The 19,418-nt window shown below is 45.8% G+C and overlaps 1 protein-coding gene, 1 long non-coding RNA gene and 1 pseudogene across 7 annotated transcripts in view; 1 reads left to right on the forward strand and 2 right to left on the reverse strand.

Annotated features, from left to right (window-relative positions):
• Positions 1 to 3,558, reverse strand: part of LOC101971868 (liver carboxylesterase 1) — a 23,605-nt gene extending 20,047 nt beyond the window's left edge. Inside the window, exons 1-2 of one of the 5 annotated variants that reach the window (XM_005318189.5) lie at positions 3,373 to 3,558; positions 184 to 388 (exon numbers count right to left, since the gene is read on the reverse strand). In XM_005318189.5, the coding sequence (XP_005318246.2) occupies positions 184 to 388; positions 3,373 to 3,424 (257 nt within the window). In that variant the 5' untranslated portion in view covers positions 3,425 to 3,558. Of the gene's footprint in view, positions 1 to 183; positions 392 to 2,966; positions 3,082 to 3,372 lie in introns of those variants that run through there. The other 4 variants (XM_005318188.5, XM_021721356.3, XM_021721354.3 and 1 more) reach the window with 4 other exon arrangements.
• Positions 1 to 9,597, forward strand: part of LOC144370864 (uncharacterized) — a 10,645-nt gene extending 1,048 nt beyond the window's left edge. Inside the window, exons 2-4 of the long non-coding RNA XR_013430897.1 lie at positions 2,340 to 2,481; positions 8,764 to 8,839; positions 9,156 to 9,597. This is a non-coding gene — a long non-coding RNA (uncharacterized LOC144370864). The remainder of the gene's footprint in view (positions 1 to 2,339; positions 2,482 to 8,763; positions 8,840 to 9,155) is intronic.
• Positions 9,598 to 11,611: 2,014 nt separating this feature from the next.
• LOC101956324 (carboxylesterase 1D-like) lies at positions 11,612 to 19,418 on the reverse strand (annotated as a pseudogene). The gene is made up of 4 exons (XR_013430895.1): positions 19,195 to 19,418; positions 13,204 to 13,335; positions 12,225 to 12,297; positions 11,612 to 11,952 (listed from the first exon to the last, which is right to left on the reverse strand). The product of XR_013430895.1 is annotated as a carboxylesterase 1D-like (transcript).

Consider the following 19,418-nt stretch of genomic DNA (forward strand, 5'->3'; position numbering starts at 1 on the left):
CCAAGAACTGGTGCTGAACAAAGGGCTCTAGACACCCCTGAGAGGTCCAGAAGGCCTCAGGGCTCTGCCGTGTTCTAGAAGATTCCAGAAGATTCTAGAAGAAAGCAGAGCCAAGCCCAGGACAGCCTCCACCCCTTCCTGCAGCACCGAGGGACAAACCCCCTGGGACAGGCCACCACTTACATAGGAGGGTAGGAGGTGGCGTTCTTCACAGAGCTCCAGGGCTCTGCCGGCTGCGGAGGAGCAAACCTCAGGGGCCCAAGAGGGGGCTTGGCAAAGGGGACGCCCAGGAAGACCGCCACGGGCTGCGCAGATCCTTCCAGGCTGACGTACTGCCCCAGGACTTTGCCGTGCACCGTGTCCACCACGGGGGGCGAGGACGGGTGTCCTGCTGGACATGGGAAGCAAATGAGCAAATGAGGACATTAGAGGGGAAAGGCCAGACCTGGGTTCCAGGGGGGTTGGCCACATTCTAGGCATGTGACACTGAATAAGTGACCTAAACCCTCTGGACCTCAGATTCCTTTTATGTAAAATAGAGATGAGGAAAGTGTCCAACCTAACTAAAAGTCATTGAAACTGACCAGAGACCTCGACCCACAAGACCCTTACCATGAAGCAAAACCCCCCACCATATTTATAACATGTAAGTTCCTCTTCTTGTCAGAAAGCTTTTTACACAGTACAGGAGCAAAAACTTCTGCAAAGGGCATTGAGGTCTGACTAGTCTAAAAAAATGAAACAGAGAGCACTTGTCATGTGAACCTTCAAATCCCTCCTCCCACTAGGTACGAAGTTCAAAGAATTTCCAGATTCTTTCAGAGGAGAATGTTTTAAGTGGTAGCCCCCCTGGACGCTGCAGCCGATAAACCTGCTTCCTGAAAGTCTCTTGGGTGTCCAGCCTTATTTGTCCCACGTGGTCATAAGACCCTAAGGTCACCAGGCATAGACTAAACTAAACTAAAATAACGAATATCAAGAGGAATAACCCAAACCACTGGAAACTCGTGGATACGTAACCAGGCCCATGCTTTGTGTGATTAAGGGCAACCTCAAGCTGGCTTCCTTTGGCCTGTGGTTAATTATTGTCAATGCCCCAAGCCTTCCTCCAGGGAAGCTCATGCATTGAGATTCAGGCAGTACAGCTTTCGTTCTTCTTGGTGCATGCTCACATTTCTGCACTGAAGATAGACCCCTTTTTTAGACTTAGAAAAAACTTTTATAAAGAAATATGGGGATGTATATGAATATTGAAGGAGGACCTGGGAGCTACCAGATGATGGGGCAGTGGAAGGGGAAGAAGACCAAAGAGCAGGCGTGTGAACCTGGCTCTGTGTTAGGCAGGGTCCCTGAGGAGGTCAGGGAGATGTTCCTGGCAAGAGGCCACAGGCCCAGGGCACCTCCAGACCGGAAGGGAGTTGGTGAGGGGCAGAGAATCGTCCTCCTGAGGGTGAGGGTGCATACCAAGGGTGCATGTGGCCTCACTGCAGAGGCCGGGGTGAGAGGAGAGCAGGAGCTGAGAAGGGAGCTCAGAGGCAGCTTCAGCTGAGATTGGGAGCACCCTCCAGAGTGGGGGGTGGGGGAGGGCAGAGCCTTGGGAGCCCAGGGAGGAGAGGGGGAGGGGGCTGGGCGAGTGCTTCAAGGAGGTGAAAGAGGGCAAAGTCTGAGCAGAAATTGGAAATCTCTGGGTGTGTCCTGTAGCAGTTCAGTGATGACCTTCAACCCAGATGAAGTGGGTAGAAGCCAGATTGCCCAGGGTGGGAATATGGGCAGACGGGGTGGGAGGCATACAAGGTGACAATAATTAGCAGGCACCTCTTAGGTCATGTGGAATGTGCACATACTGGGCGCTTTCTGTGTACCCGATGTGCATTCCAGCTGCTTTACATTATTTCTCAAAAAAGCTTCACCAGGTGAGTGTCCATATGCCCACTGAACAGATGGGCAAACAGGATTTGCAAGTGGCTTATATGAACTTCCTAAAGATGGAAATAGGATGATATCACTAGAGGCCACCAGCAGTAATCAAATGGTTCCTCTGAACTTTGGATTCTTTGTTAATCTGCCTTACACTTGGTTCCAGGCCTCCGATGGGGTAACCCAGGGCCAGCCAGAGTGAAGCTGAAATCCCAGGTATGGGGGCTTTGACTATTGCTGTTCCAGGCACTGACTCTGGAATTAAGACCCAGAGATAGACCAGTACATGACTCACCAGGTAAACTTTGGAGAGTACATTTCATTCTGAGTCTCGGTTTTTCTGTCCATAAAATGGCACAGTTATATGCTGAGATCCTTCCCTATAACCCTGTAACGACCATTTTTATTTCCTGTATCTGAAGTGTTGACCTGTGAGGCCTCGACCATCCTGGAGGAACTACCTCCTGCAGGTGCAACCAATCCAGAACCCGCGTCCACACCACCTCCTACATATGGTTCTCCAACTCCAGGCCAGTGTCACCTGCCCTAATGACCCAGAACCAGGTACCAGACAACGGTGACAGCTCCTATAAACCAAAGTCCCATAAAGTAATCCCAACTAGGCAGCCCTACGCCTGCTTGCCCTGCCTCACCTTTTCTTTCTGGTAGAACCACTACCAAAGCCTTCTCCACAGTCCCCACTCTCCCTCTGCATCCTGACTGGCCTCTGTGGGTCCTCTTGTGTCCCTCTCCGACTACAGTGGGGCGGTCAACTTCCTAGGACCTGTGTGTAACAAATTGTCTTTTCAATGACCAAGGGCGCCTTGTCTTATTTCACCATGCATCAAATATCCCATTGATTCACTCCACTTAAAATTATCCCCTTTATTTATCAATCCCTTTTCTGTACCCCTTTATATGGGGCACCATTCTAAGTGCTTTAAAAAAAAAAAAAAACAACACTCCTTTTATCCCCTCTCCAGCCTGATGGGGTGGGGACTCTTTCATCCCCATCTCAGAGATGGGGTAACCCAGGCACAGCTAAGTACCTGGCCCAAGGATGCCCAGCTCAGAAGTGCTCAGTTGGTCTTCAGACCTGCACTTGGCTCTTGAGATGGTGCTTTTAACGTTGTGCTGGTCACCCTCCATGATCTGGCGAGATCTGGCCTTATAACAAGGGGGAAATTAAACCAAGCTTTAAACTCCTTTTGTGTGAGGTATGAGGTTGTCTCAGTGCTCTCCTGAGCCTGGTGGCTGCAGCTGAGGTCTCAGTGTCTTTGTCCTCCCCGCACTGGCTGGACTGGACAACTCCACGTGCAATGCCAAGTGCAGAGTGTGAGCAGCACCGCAGAAATGAACCTGCATGCCTCTTCCCTACTCACGTCTCCTCCCAACTCGGCCAGGAGAAGGGTTTCCGGATGTGCCCGCTGATGTTTGTCTTTCCCCAGGACTCACCCCAAGCAGTGCTCGCAGACAGAAAGGCCAAGACCACAGAATAGAGCCACATTCTGGAAGGACAGCAGCTCCAGGGCCAGGGAAGACTCTGAGTTGTTCAGCTGCAATGCCCTGGTCCTGTCCCAGGACGGGAGACCTGCCCGGATCCCGCCCACCCAGCCAAATTGCATAATCCAAAATGGCAGAGGAACTCTCTCTTCTGAAGCCTTCATCGGGCTGTCTTTGGGAAGGCCACTCCTACCCAGAGTTGACCCACTTAACTCAATAGTCCCCAACCAACTCTCAGAGTGCAGATGACCAGAGACTCAGCCAACAATGTCTTACATAAGGCTTTCTTCTCTCGCGGGACTCTAAACTTTGCACGGTGACCTTTCCAAAGCAGGCACCAGCAAGCTGAGCCTTCAGGCAAGGCCAAGTTTTTTTTTTCTGGAGTCCTGACAACACGCTGGGAAATTTTAAAGCCACTCACAGCCCTAGAACTGCTCAATTGGATCCGAACCCATCTCTCAGCATTCCCTGGGCCCAATTCACTCCTGGGCCCGGTACCAGATGGAACAGCCCCAGAGCCCCAGAGCCCATTGAAATCACTCAAACTAACAATCCTAGCCCTGTTTCCCCCATCTCCTCTTCCCTCCCACGAAAACCAAAATAAAGCCTCTTATTCACAGACCCCCACCTGCTGTCTGACCCCAGTGCTTCCCCGTGGGACCCCCTCCCCATGTGCACAAAGTGTTTGTTCCTAGACTTGGGAACATGGAGCAGCAAACTCTTTGTGAAGCCGTCATCTCCTCAGCTGATGACCTTGGCCTTTTCATACCTCAGTAACAATAACAAGATCTACATTTGGAAACACCGCTCTCCAGGAGTAATTCCAGAGATTGCCTGTGCAGTGGACATCCAGAGATGGTCACCTCATTAAAGGTGAAAAAATCAGAAAGACCAGCAACAGGAGAGATAATTCACTATTTACACTCTGGGATGCAACGTAGCTGTCAAACATGGAGAGATATTATTTTGAAAAACTTAGTTTTTAAAAAACAAATTTACCATTTCCTGTGAGGGAAAGCGATCTGGTGATTTCTATTCTATCCCCAAATTCTTCAGAAAGACAGCAAACTAAAGTTTTCCTGAGTACGAACCCATCTGGGCAAACCCTGGAGGAGACCACAACTGCAATTTGGAAGCTGAAAGGTCGATAGAAAACCAAGAAGTGCTCTAGTAGCACAGAAGGTAGAAGTCAGTGAGTGGGAGGAGGGAGACCCCCAGCAAATACAGAGTGTAGACTGGAGATGGCAAAGGACTCGCTGGATTGGGAGGTAATAGGGATCCATATAAATGGGGGTGCAATCAACCCCCCAACAGGGGTGAGAAGCACGGTTCCTCTTTAGACCTACCACAAGACAGATTTTCCCATAGGCTCTCTGCCTCTCCGGTCCTAGGACTGGCTCTTGGGACTCCAAACATTACATTGGGACATCAGATGTTCCACAGCGAGGGTCAGCAGAATGCCATCTCTGTATTGAGATCTGAGTTTCAAAGCCAAGAAGGTTCCTGAGACTCAAGGATATGGCCACAATAATGATGACTCTTGATGAAGTCCGTGCCTGGTCACCCTAGTGGTGGCCAGGATGATGAATAAGGGTGTCCTGGCTCTTAAATGACCAACCAACCATCAGTGACCTCTTTGGGGACATGCACTTCTGTAAATCATTTTATACAATAAAACTAACCAAGGAGACGTACAGTATAAAACAAGATCAATGAACAGCAGTTATGCTGAGAGCACCTAGTATTGAAAACAATACAGGATGATCCTTGTTTTCTGGCAGGAAAGCAAACTGGGTAGGTATCAAGGAGAAAGGCATGTATATTCTCATTAGAAGACATGTTCAAGAATATTCATTTAAACTATTGAAGTGGCACCCCCTTTATCCACAGAAAAATCTCCAAAAACCTTCACCATGGCTGATTTTAGGACTGTCAGCAAAAGAGTCTCTGCAAAAGAGTCCAATGTAGATAAACTTCCTATTTCCATGTCGCCCTGTTTTACTTGGCCACTGGCCAGGAAGATATGAGCACTCCAGGTGCTGGACACCCCCTTACTATGCTCACAAACATGTATCCATCTAGTAGTTTGTAGAAATGAACAAATAAGGCCTCTGGCCTTGAGCTGGGCTTCACAGAGAAGTCTACTTTTTTAAGATAAGTTACAACTGGGCTCCACGGTAACAGCTGGCAGGGGGAGGAAAGAAGGGGAGAAGAAGCTCTCCCCTTCTCAGGAGTTGTCCTTGAAGGGTGAACTTGCCCAGAACTGTGAAAGAAAAAGCTGCTTTTATGTGAACTTCTGCAGACTGTGAACTTCTGAGCCCCTCCCCTCAAATGCTGGGTATAAAACTCTGAAACTCCCTGAACTCGGGGGTTCACAGCAAAAGCTCTGAACCTGGCTGCAGCCAAACAAAACTGCTGTCTTTGGTGCCTTGCCTCTTTTGTCCCTACAACACTATCTGTAATGAACTGAATTATGTCCCCCATTATGGCTTGTGTACCAGGAGTCCCCTAAACCACCTGTGTTCATATAGAAAATTTCACAAGTGCAATAATTAGATTGGGACAGCTGTAACCTAATCAGTCCAACCCAAATGGATTAACTGAGTGGTGGGGGCACTGCTGGAGGAGGTGGGCCCTGGGGTGGTCCATGGGAGGGCTCAGATTTTCTGTGGCCCTTTCCCTCTCTCTCTGCTTCTGAGCACCCGTGAATGGAGAAGCACCCCTTCTCTGGAGAAGCCTGCACCCTCCGCCATGATGCTCTGCCTCGCTTTGGGCCCAGAGCAATGGGCTTGGCCTGCCAAGGACTGAACTCTGGAAACCATTGGCCCAAATAAATCTTTCATCTTTCAAGTTGTCCTTGTCAGGTCTTTGGGGCACAGGGATGGAAACCTGACTCGCCCCCCCACACACTGAGCTTCCTATCTCGAATTCTCAACCTACAAGGTGCCTGAATGTGGAGATAGAGCGTTCATGGAGGTAACCAAGGTTAAATAGGTCACGGGGGTCAGGTTTTAGACAAGGAAAATCCGTGTCCTTATAAGAAGAGACACCAGACCCTTCTACCCCACCAACACCACACACCCAGAAGGAAAGCCATATGGGGACATAGTGAGGAAGTGACTATCTACAAGCCAGGAGGGGCTCCCTCCCCAGGGACAGAATCAGCCGGCACTCTCATCTGGAACCTCTAGACTCCAGAAACTCTGCTAAAATCATTTGGTTATGGTGATCTCAGGAGGTTAACGCATTATTCAAACGCCCAACAGGAGTAGGACGGACAAACCCGGGCACGGTCACACCATGGATGGCTTTACAGCACTGATAATGAACAAGTCCCAACCACATACGGCAGCACAGGCGACTGTCACAAATCCTGTAGGGAGATCAGAGCCAAGTGATAAGAACACATGGTTCTGTTAACATGAAACACGAAAATCAAGGGGAAAAAAATAACATACGCTGCTAGAGTCCGTAATTACCCCTGAAGGTAGATGGGCAGGGAGAAGGCAGGGCCTGCAGCTGAGCTCTGGAGACCCTCGCGATGCTCATGGCATCCCCAGTCTTGACCTGCCAATCACAAGTGTGATCCGCTGGTAGAAGTGCAGTCAGAAACACTCTGCAGACTGTCTGTATGCGCCTGCACACTGGTACTTTCTACCGCAGGTACTAAGAGAAGCCCGACTTAAATTTAGCCAGGAGAGTTATTGAATAAGTCTCCTCTCCCTGATGAACGCTCAGAGAGGTGATGGGAGCTTCAGGTACAATGGTATGAAGGGACGTAGAGAGATGGTCAGGTAGACAGACGGCAAGGACCTTTCAGGCCATCATCATCATCACAGTTGTGGTTTGGTTTGGAGAGGGTCTCAGTGTGGGGACACAGGTTTGTGGGCTGAAGGTCTAGCTTTGTTGAGCTGGTGGAACTTTTCAGAGATGGTCCTGGTGGGAGGTAATTAGATCATTGGCGGCTGAGGGGGGCGTGTCTCATTTTCAGAAGATATTTACATAGTTCTTGCAGAACTGGGATAGTTCCTGTAAAAGCTGGTTGTGATTAAAAAGTCAGCCTGGCCCTTCCCAGCTCTCTGGCTTCCTGTCCTATGTTATCGCTCCATTAACTTGTGATAGTAAAAGCAAAGGTGACTCCATTTTGTTTTGTGGCTCCATTCGGTAAAGCAGCCATGCCAAGTAGAAGGGTCATGACTGGGACAAGATGTTCTTTTCCTTTTGCTATAGAAACCTTTAAGAACACAGAACTACCTAAGGGGGCATTGTTTCTGTAACTGGGGTGACTGGGCTAACTGTGATTGGTTAGGCTTCCCGCCGCTTGACTGCACTCTCCTGATTCTGTAACCTGGCTTGCTTGCATTGGCTGGACCCCCGAAACATCGTTTTTGTGGTTTTCAGGCTTAGACAAAGAGCCCTTGCAGTTGTCTAGGGCTGATCAGGGGAACGGCTTTATGCTCTGGTCAGTCACCACTAGTGTGCTTCAATAAAGGCTTGATTCGATTATACGTGAGTGGTCTGGAAGTCAGTTTATGAAACCCCAGGATGAAGCTTTAAATATAACAAACTCTTGAGAATAAATGGCAGAATATTGAATTACATTAATTTCTTTTCTTTATAAAGTAGCCAGCATCAGGCGTTTTGCTAGAGCAACCAAAAATGGACTAACATGATCCCCAGTTAAAAAAAAAAAAATAAGTGTTTCCTCAGATCAAGGAATAAAAGCTGTCCCCTAAGTCCCCAAGATGTGCTGCAGCAATCTTGTCAACATAAACCCTGCTGCCAGCTGGGCTGACCCTCAGCACCCTGCACTTTCTGGGTCATAGTTCCACCTCCCCGTTGCTGGCCATCCCCAATCCCACCCTTGAGTCCAGCATTGAGCTCCAACCCCCCATGAAGCACAGCGAGCACTTCTTCATTGACACCCTTGTATTTGACACAATCTTGCGCCAAGGCTGGCTTTTCTCCCCTTGCCCGGCTTCCCAAGTGGGGCAGCTCCCAGGTGCATGGCTAATGCATGACTCTCTCTCCACCTTTGCACTGGGAACCTGGATGGAAGTGGTGACTTGTAGCTACAACCAGAGGCTGAGAGACAGAAGTGGGGTTTGGGCAAAAGGTCCAGAGTTCAAAGGGCCCTGAGGAAGGCCCTCAAGAAGGCGCAGGAAACCCCAGGAGGAGGGGTTGCCTTATCTGAGGCTCCTTTGAAACTTGCCCAGGAAGTGAAGAGAGAAGAAAAGCTAGAAACTGCCTGTGGATAATATCGTTTCCCCTTTCCAAATATTAGAAGCAGGAAGCCAAGGAGTGGCATTGGTTTCTGATTTCAGTATTTATCATTTCTATCAGTTCAAACTCTGCAGCATCGGATCACCAGCCTCCCCACGGCCTCTCAAGGAGAGCAGCAGGTTTCCCTCTGACACAGGTAAAGATGTGTGGTTGGTCCCTAAGGTTCTTCCACTTCGATTTAATGAATCAGGTACAATATTTTTGGTGGAGAAAAAGAGTTTATGAAACTTTTTTTTTAAATAAATTATTTACTTTTCGTAAACTTTCAGTTTATGAAACCCCAGGATGAAGCTTTAACTATAACAAACTCTTGAGAGTAAATGGCAGAATATTGAATTACATAAACTTCTTTTCTTTTAACTTACTTTTAATTAAACTTTTCAAAGTTTATTTAAAAGTAAATCATTTATTTTACGATTAGAAAATGATTGCATATTCTATGTCTTTATCAGGATGGAAAAGCAGAGACATGCAATATGGACTCGGATTGCTGATGACTATGAAGAGATGTGGCTCTTTAGGGAAGTAAATTTACAGAGCACGAGAAGAGTAGTTTTAAAAGGTCCTGGCTTTTCTCCCCTAGTTTTGCTCTAGTTGCTACATATGAGAGAAAATATTTGACCCTGGATTTTCTGAGTCTGGCTTATTTCACTGAGCATGATGTCTCCAGTCCCATCCATTTACCAGCAAATGACATTATTTCATTCTTTTCTATGACAGAGTGAACCTCCATTACATATACAGACCACATTTTCTTGATCCATTCATCTACCGAGGGGCATCTGGGCTGATTCCATCTGGGCTGATTCATGTTGCGGGCATATATAAATGTACCAAAGGGGATTTATTTTTGATATATGGAAAGTACCAATCAAAAATCAATAAATAAATGTGCAAAAAGAAATTCCATAGAGGGTGGAGACTAAGGGGAGGGAGGAGGGAAGATAAAGGGGAGGGACTGTGGATCGGAGTCAAGTTCCTTGCGTGTATGGTTTTGTCATAATGGACCAACTACTCTGTATAACTATAAGGCCCTCAAAACCAAAAGTCCTTGCCTATGACTCAGTCCATCCTCTGCAGAACCAAACGCCAGGAATAACACTACAGAATAAAAAGAGTCATTCCCAAAGGTTTTCATCAAATTATGTCCACGAATGTCCAGGATATTAAAATAGACTTTTGGGAGAGATTCTAGAAACTTGGAAAATACACAGGCGACACTGTTCAGATGCAGTGGTTAGGAATCAGTGGTGGACATCGGGATGCGAACACTGAAAGAAAGAGTCCAGGTCCTCTCCAAGACACTGTCCTTCAGTGGCCCTGGGAAGTTGGCCACTGGAATTTTGAAATAAAACCTACAAGTGATTCTTTTACTTAAACCCCAGATAGAAAAACTGAATAAAGGAAAACAAACGAGGCCGATGACACTTGTCACACATATATTAACTTAAACCCATAAACCAATTAATTGCATGATGACAGGAAGAAAGAGGGAAGGGCCCCCGATGCGGACGACTTGGGAATGTGCTCCACCAAGCACGACACCTGCCCAAATTAGAAACATATGGGAGGAGGCCAGGACGGGCCACAATATAAAAACCATGCGTGTAATGTCACTTAGGATGACAGTATTATTTTTGTACTGGGTATTTAATCCAGGGGCCCTTTACCACGTAGCCACATCCCATTCCTTTTTATTTATATATTTATTTTTTTCATTTTTGAGCCAGGATCTCAGTAAGTTGCTGAGGTTCTCTCTAAGTTGCTGAGGCTGGTCTTCAACTTGTGGTCCCCCTGCCTCTGTCTCCTGAGTTGCTGAGATGACAGGTGCGGGCCACTGTGCCCAGTTAATATGATAGCACTTTAAAAAAATGATTTGAGTGACATTTTCTAGCTGTTCATTTTTCCAAATGTCATTATAGAAATTGAAAAACTGTGCTCTATATGTGTAATAAGAATTGTAATGCATTCTGCTGTCATATATAAATAAAAAGAAGAAATTGGTCGGCTGCAGCCACAGAAGCCAAAGAGTTTCCAGATTGCCTGCCTGTGGCCTGGTCTTCTTCCTAGGGCCACCAAAGAGCCCTGAGCAGTCACAGATGAGAGTTAGTGTATATGTACCTGCCCTCCTTGCGGCTCTGCAGAGTCTCTGATGTTTGGTTTCTTCCATTGCCTGTGGGTCTCCAGTGGAGTGACTGCATTTCCTCCCCCAAGACCTGTGCACAGCCCACCTGTGTCCACTGACGCCCCTCCTTTTCCTCTTCTCCACTCTCCCCGCAGGAGCCCTACACATCACCTGCCCAAAATGACTGCACTCAAATTCTTGCTTCACAGCCCGCTCCCGGGGCCTAAGCCCTAGACATGCCAGGCCACTGTGATTACTAATAGGTGTGTACACATGGGGAATTGTCATATTCTCTTGGTAAATTGGCCCTTCTATTATTCTACAATGCCCCTCTTTTCCCTTTTTATATTCAAGGATCCAATATTAATATAGCCACCCAACTTTTTATAAAGTACCTTTTTTCTATTTTCAACCTGTCTAGATCCTTACATTGACAGTGTACATCCAACCAAATTTTGCTTTAGACGTTGAGTCTAAGGATGCCACATGATGTCCCTCTTCCCCCACATACAGAGGGTGAGTTTGCAACATGCATCGCTGAGGGCGTGTCTCAGGGGTGGGGCAGGGTGGCCTCTCCTGCAGATCCAACAAGGCCTTAGGAGCAACAGAGAGTGGCGTGGAGCATTTTCTATGGCTACGGGGAGGGGCGATGAGCTTATGCAGTTTGGATCTTCAACAGGTATCACTTATAGTGAAGAAGTAAACTGTGACCACATGCTGCTGTCTTCATCTTTGTCATCTGAGAGGATGGACTCACTCTAGCAGAAGACGCAGACACTGATGTGGTCTCCAAAAATCATTTATTCTCCAAGTTGAGGCCACAGTGCAAACCTTCCCCACCCAGGCCTCTGCCACCCCACCCCACAGTCCCCAGCCTCCACGTTAGGACTCCTCGGTGGCCTGCGCACCCCTGTCCTCTGCTCCAGAATCCCAAGGCTGGCTCAGCCTCCCGTCACAGCTCCCCAAGTTCTCTCTGGGGACATTTCCTGGCCCTGCGCTCTGTCCAGAAAGCCACTTCCTTGTCTTTCAGCCGCGCGGCTGCCTGGGTGGTGGCGCCAATCTGCAGGTACCCTTCCTCCTGGTCGTACTCTGGCCAGAGGGGCAGCCCGGCTCCATTGGGGTTCCTGGGAACAGAATCAAACAGAAACTCCCCAGATCCACTGTGAGCCCCACGTGTCTTGGGACGGACAGGATTCCTTGGTTTCTCTCTCCCACAAGGCCCAGCCCTATGCAGCGTCAGGAGCTCTCCCTGTCCTGGGGCATCCTGCGTGTTCTCAGAGGACTCTAGTCACAGGTAGGGGGTTTGTCACCCACACTTTGACCCCTTCACAATGGGTCGGCCCCAACCATGGCCACCCATCCATCCACCCTGCTCCCTCTTTGCCACCAGCCTCACCCATGGCGAGCAAAGTTGGCCCAGAATCTCATCACCATCCTGCTGAGCTTGGTCTCCTCTTCGGAGGCGCCCCCTGTTGGGGAAAAAGGAAAAACACTTTGTGGCTCAAAGTGGGCTGTGGGCCAGCAGCAGCAGCAGCAGCAGCTGGGAGCTTGTGGACAGCAGACTCTTGGCCTGACTCCACACCTACTGGTCCAGGTCTGCATATTACGAAGAGCCTGTCCCTTGGTGTGCACTTTCAGCTTGAGAACGGCTGGTCGAGGACCGCACTGGGCATGCTGTCCATCCATAAGCCGACTGCCTTTGTCTTCTGGGCCCACCTGCCCTGGCCCTCCCCACTCAGGGTCCTAAGGCCACACACAGGGTTCCCTCTACTTGGTGGGACTGCTGACTCTTGGGCCTTTTCTTAATCTCCTACATGCATCCACATTTTCAGAGTCTGAAAAATATCAAACAAGCCACCATCCTAAAATGTCTCCCAAGTGGGAGCCACTGGCATGTCATGAACAGCCATGAGGTTGGTCACAAGTCATCTGCAACTGCTGAGTTCACATATCAAAGCTACTGTGAATGCTTTTCTTGAAGTATTATTAAAAATTCCAGATAAAATATATGAATTATAATTATATAGACAGATATATGTGACCTTCAGGTCAAGGTTAGCACCTAATCTAACTTCCCCTCATTCTTGTATTCTGTTGTTAGTAGAAAATCCCTCGGTGGCAAGCAGTGGCCCCCACACAGGGCTCTGCAGGTGACCCTCTGGCTCTCAGGTCAGGACTCTGAGACTCTGTGCCTCGAGGACCATCATGAATACACATCCCCCTTCTTGCAGGTGAGAGCAGAGGCCCGCCCAGCGCTGCTCAGCCCTGTTACAGTGAGTCACCAAGTTCACAGAGAACAGGGGACACTTGCTCAAGGCCAGGACAGCAAGACTGGAACCCAGGCCCCCTAACCAACAGCCAGCAAAGGCTGTTACCTTTTAAAAATGGGGCTCCAAATACCGAGAAGAGCTCATCCCCGTGGTCTCCCGTCACCGTGCTGGGTCTCACGTCTGATAAGCAGCTCGGGCCGTACTCAAACTCATACATGTAGGTGGGGGCTCCGGCATCTGAGAAGACACGGATGTGTGCACAGGTCACACCACCAGACACGCAGCTGGACGGTCTCAAGGTCTCTGGCTGTGCAGGAAACCCCTGGGTGCCAGCCTTGGACAGGAACAGAGCTCCTGGAGCGCCCAGGGACTAGCTTGGGGCTGCAGAGCTGCTTAAAGTGGAATTGGGATTTGAGCCAGATATTTACTGAAGCACAGAATGAATTAATTAAGTGAATCAAATAAATACTGAGACACGTTTCATTGAGATCACACTAGAGCTCCTTCTCTTCAAAAACCTCTACAACCTGATGGGTGCCTCCTATTCCTCTGATTTTGAGTATTTCTGAGGTTCTCTCTCATTCAGAGAAGGGAGGAGCAAATCCAAGCTGCTTGTCTGCAAATGAGATGTTTAAAGACAAATTCGACCACAGACAGAGCCATCTGCCTCTTGGGTTTCAAGAAAACACAAATCTCCTGGATTCATACCCTGCATGTCCTGCTTCCTGCTTGGCCAGGGGACTGTGAGGTGGTTAGGGTGATACAGTGATGCCCACCACAGAAGGGGCACAGGAGGTGAGCGTGCCTGCCCCCACCTCTCTTTCCCCCCTTCCTGCCAGGAAACTGGTCCATGTAGGTGGGGCTCCGGGATCTGAGAAGACATGGATTCATGCCACAGTTTGCACGACCCGAGACCCACCTGGATGGTACCAAGGTCTTTGCTGGTATCGGCACAGGAGAGAAATAGTTTCAGGAAGGCCCCGTGACTGCCAGGCTGCACAGCTGGCTGAGGGGGAGGTGGGGACTCAGCCAGATGTTTTTCTGGTAGTCTGCTTTGAACCCTTTCCATTTTCATTCTGTGCTTCTACTCAAGACGTGTCTGCTGCTCACAGAATGAACCAATAAAATCTAGCAAATAAAAACACTAGGTTTCATCGAGGGCACACTAGAGGTCCTTCATTTCAAGCATAACTATAAGGTGGTAGGTGTCTTCTATTTGGCCTATTTGAACTTTTCCAGTGCTGTTCTCACCCATTCAGAGAAGAGTGAAGTAAATCCAAGCTGCTTGTCTGGGTGTGAGGATAGTTAACTAAACATATACGTAGAAGCTGAACAATCTATGTCTTGGGTTAAACCCAAGCTTATGGAATTTGTCCTCTATCCTGCCTTGTAAAAATTTCCAAAGAAATGTCTTTAAAATGAAATAAAAAGACACTCGTGACATGAAAGAAACACAAAGTCAATGACACAAATAAGAACAATATTCAGAATACTGTGGGCACGTAATAGTGATGAGCTAGACGATGTCATCTCCAATATAAGGGTCAAAGACAAAACTATTACTAACAAATAAGCTAACATAAATAATCACCTAGTATTATGGTTTAGCTATGACATGTGCCCAGAAAGCTCATGAGTAGATCAGGTGAGCTGGAGCCTAATGACTGGGTGAGAGCATTCATGGATTAATAATTTGGAAAGTCTAATAATGTACTGGGTGATGGCTAGAGAGAGGAAGGGTATGGCTGAAGGAAATAAGTCACTGGGGGTATCCTACTGGGGTTTATATTTTGTTCCTCACCTCTCTCTCTCTCTCTCTCTCTCTCTCTCTCTCTCTCTCTCTCTCTCTCTCTCTCTCTCCTTCCTGGCTACTATGAAGGCAGCACATACTGAATCTCTGAAACTGGGAGCCCTCAGTCAACTTTTCCTCTTCTAAATTATTCTTATGTCAGGTATTTTAGTCACAGTGATGAAAAAACTGACTAAACACCTGACTACAGCTAATTTGCCATTACTAAATGACGTAAATTCTGACGTCAAAACAAAATGCTGGCGGAGAGACAAAACTGCAGAGTTGATAAAATACCTCAATGTCAAGTTGCTGTGAGCTTAAAATAGGCTGCTATAAGTTGAAGGTTCGTTCTATATAAGTTTTATGGCAACCACGAAGCAAACATTTTTAGAAGAAGCACAAAATAAAATTAGGAAGAAATCAAAGCAAACCACATAGAAAACCATCAAGCTTCAAGGGAAGACTTCAAGAAAAGAAGAATTAAACCAAGTGTTTATGAAAACAACCAGAAAAAAGATAATAAAGTAGCATTAAGAAATCAATAGATGATTACTTTGAATACATGCAGATTTAATTGAACAACAAAAAGAAACAAAGAGGCTTCTAACAAGAGCTCAGTATATGTTCTGCCTCCAAGAGATTCAGTTCACCTTCAAAGACACACAGTGAGAGCAAAGGAACGGAAATACATATCATACACAAACGGAAACCAAAAGAGAATGGAGGTAAGACAATAGGCATTAAGTCAAATATTCTGAAAGAAGACAAAGACCTGTTGATGAAAGGGTTATGAGAATTGTAAATAGATATGCACCCAAAATCAAAGCACTTAAACACATTAAAGGAGTTAAAGGGAGAGAGAGATTACAACACAATTGTAGTAGGGGACTTCAATACCCCACCTTTAGCCATAAAGTAATAAAAGCTAATGGTGGCAAAGCTATGGAGAGAAGAACCCTGATCCTTTCCCATACATACTGTTTGTGGGACTGTAGATTAATCCCCACTATGGAGAACAGTATGAAAGTTCCTTAATAAACTGAAAATAGAACAACCGTGTGATCTAGCTACACTAGTCTTGCTTCTATATCCAAAGGAAATTAAGTCAGCATACAAAAGAGAGATCTGCAGTTCCACATTTATCCCAGCATTGTTCACAGCAGTGAAGATATGGAATTAGCCTGGATGTCCATCAACAGGTGAACAGATAAAGAACATATGGACTATATAGACAATAGAATATTATTCAGCCATAATCAGAATGAGATCATTTCATTTTTCAGGACAATGGATGGAACTGAATGACATCCTGTTAAGTGAAAGAAGCTAAACACAGAAAAAAAAAGAGTATGACAAGTTCTTCTTGTAGGTGGAAAATTTTAAAAAATTAAAAAGATAATGGGGAAGAGAAAGTAGAAGATGGACTGGTGGTGAAGGAAAAGGGGGACCAAAAGGGGGATTTAGGGGAGTAAGAAGGTAGAAGGGAGAGTTATAGCATGAAATATGCATGTATGGAAATCTCTCAGTGAAATCAATTCATAGGGACAATTAATATGTATTAATGTTTATTAGTTTAAATAAAGTATGTTTTCTGACTATAGTGGAATAAAAGCAGAAATCAAGAATAGGATGAATTTTGGAAAAGTGGCAAATTTGTGAAAATTAAACAGCATGATCCCGAATAAATTAAGGGGGTCATTTTTAAATTTGAAAATATGTTTAGACAAATGAAAGTAGAAAGGCAGCACACCAAAAATGTATGGCACACAACAAAAGCAATTGTTACAGGAAAGGTTATGCCAGTAAATACCAATATCAAGAAGAATATTTCAAATAAACAACTCAGGGTTAAACCTCAGGGAACAAGGAGAACAAACTAAGCCCAAACTTAGCAAAAGGAATGCAAGAAAAATAGCAGGCAAGAGACGAGTTAGAGAGGATAGAAATACAAAAGATCAACAAAGCCAAGACTTGATATTTTTAAAAGATAAACAAAACTGACAAATCTTTAGGAAAAATGACCTAGAGAAATGAGTTCCCAACAGATGAAAGAGGAGTCATTTCAAATGATATCACAGAAATACAGAGTGTCATGAGACGTAAGATGATGATATGCACATAGACTGGACAGCCCAGAGGAAATGGATGCATTCCTTATCCCTCACAATCTGACAAGGCTGACTCAAGATGAAGTAGATCACCTGAACGGATCAATAGTGAGCAAGGCTTTGGAGTCAGGGATTAAAAATCTCCCATCAAAGAAAGTCCAGGACCCAGGGGCCTCACTAATGAATTATATCAAACATTTAAAGGGATCTAATATCAACCCCTCTCAAATTCTCCCCAAATTTCTTTAAAAAATTAAAGAAAAGAGAGTACTTCCTTTTATGAGGACAACATTACCCTGACACTAAAATAGGACAAGGATGTTATAAAAAGAGAAAATTAGAGACCAATATCCTTCCAGAACATAGCAGCAAATCTCTTCAAGAAGATACTAGCAAACCAAATTCAACCATGCATTAAAAGGATAATCACACTCAACAAGCAGGATTTATCCCTTGGAGGCAAAAATGATTGAACAAAGGCAAATCAGTAAATGTGATACATCTGATTACAGACTGATGGACAAAATATATATAATTATCACAATGGGTGTGGGGAAAGCATGTGGTAAAACCAACATACTTCCATGATTGAAAAAGTCATCATATTTGGGATAAATGGAATGTGCCTCCGCATAATAATCCTATGCAAGAAGCCAAAAGCTAACATTACACTCAATGGTGAAAAATGGAAAGCCTTTCCCATAAAGTGTGCAATAAGACAAGTTACCCACTTGTACCCCTTCTATTCAACCTAGTAGTGGAAGTCCTTGACAAAGCAGTCAGGCAAAAACAGAACAGAAAGGCATCCAGGTAGGAAAAGCAGACATTCAACTACCACCAACTGCTTATGAATTGGTCTTATTTATAGGAAATCTTGCAGATCTTATCAAAAATAGATTAAAACTAATAAATGAATTCAGTAAAGCTGAAGGATGTTAAATGGACATATAAAAACCAGAAGCAGTTGTAAACACTAACAATTAACTATTCAAAAAAGAAATCAATACTAACCCCATTTTTACTAGCTACAAAAATATAAACTATACAGGAATAAAGCTACCCAGGAAGTATATTATAGGTACACAGAAAACTATAAAGCATTTGCCACAGTCTGGCGGGGCACAAATAACCAGGAGGTCACGAGCCACTTGTAGGTTCAAACAGGAATGAACTTTATTCCAGAACCCACATGAACTCAACGGGAACTCACCGGGAACTCCGCGAGAACTCAAAAGTAGCGGGCACTCGAGGAACAGGAGCCGCCTTATTGCCGGACAGCAGAGGTTTATATACACAACTGAATACACAGCTTGTTTCAATTTAGCATCATCCAGGTATAGCAATCAGTCATTATCTTAATAATTATACACAGCTTAACTTAATTACCATCATCTTAATGGCTCGCTGGCGCTACCCCTCAACCACCCCTTCTGGCAAAATGCCAGGCACCATCTTGACTTGGTTGTGGCTCTCAACAGCATTGATGAAGGAAATAGAAGAAGACACAAATAAATGGAAATTCATCTCATGTTTAGGATGGAAACATTAATCACCCAAATTGATACACCAAACCAATGCAATCCCTATTCAAATTTCAATGCCATTCTATATAGCAATAGAAAAAAATCCTAGAATTCATATGAAATTTAAAAAAAAAATTCCATTTGATCACAAAAATTATGAGTGAAAAGAACAAAGCTGTAGGTAACACACTACCTGATTTCAAATTATATGAGAAAGTTATAGCAACTAAAGCAACATGGTATTTGCCACATAAACACACCACACAGGTTCACATGTACACACACACACACACACACACACACACACACACACACACGGTGGCCATTAAAACAGGACAGAGAGCTCAGTAATGAACCCAGACTTGTATGTTCAACTTATTTTCAACAAAGGGGCCAAGAATATGCACCAATCTCTTCTGTAAATGCTATTGAGAAAAAATGGGTTTCTACATGCATCAGAATGAAAATGGATCCTTATCTCACACGGTATAAAAATCAACTCTAAAACTACTAGAAAAAAAAAGACAGAAGAAAAACTGCACATTCCTTCTGGAACCAGCCCTTGAGGCCTGACCCCTCAGCATTTTTCATGTCCATCTATGCTGGGAGGTGTCAGGTGAGACACCAAAGCTGGTGGGTCACAGTCCTTCTAACATCCAACTACGGGACTCACCTCTGTGTCCACGGGCCACCATCACAGAGGGGACAGCAAACATGACATCTTCCCGCAAGTCCAGGAAAAGGTCTTTCTTTGTGGCAGGGTTGTCCTAAATACTTCTCAGAAGCCACTGAAGCCCGTTCCTCAGGGAGCTGCTGAAATGCTTCATGAAAGAGACTCCCCACCTGCTGAGCAGTTGCCCCTGACAGTGCAGAAGGCGCCATTGATCATGAACCTCC

This window comes from Ictidomys tridecemlineatus, chromosome 15 (assembly GCF_052094955.1).
Source record: "Ictidomys tridecemlineatus isolate mIctTri1 chromosome 15, mIctTri1.hap1, whole genome shotgun sequence".
NCBI lineage: Eukaryota > Metazoa > Chordata > Mammalia > Rodentia > Sciuridae > Ictidomys > Ictidomys tridecemlineatus.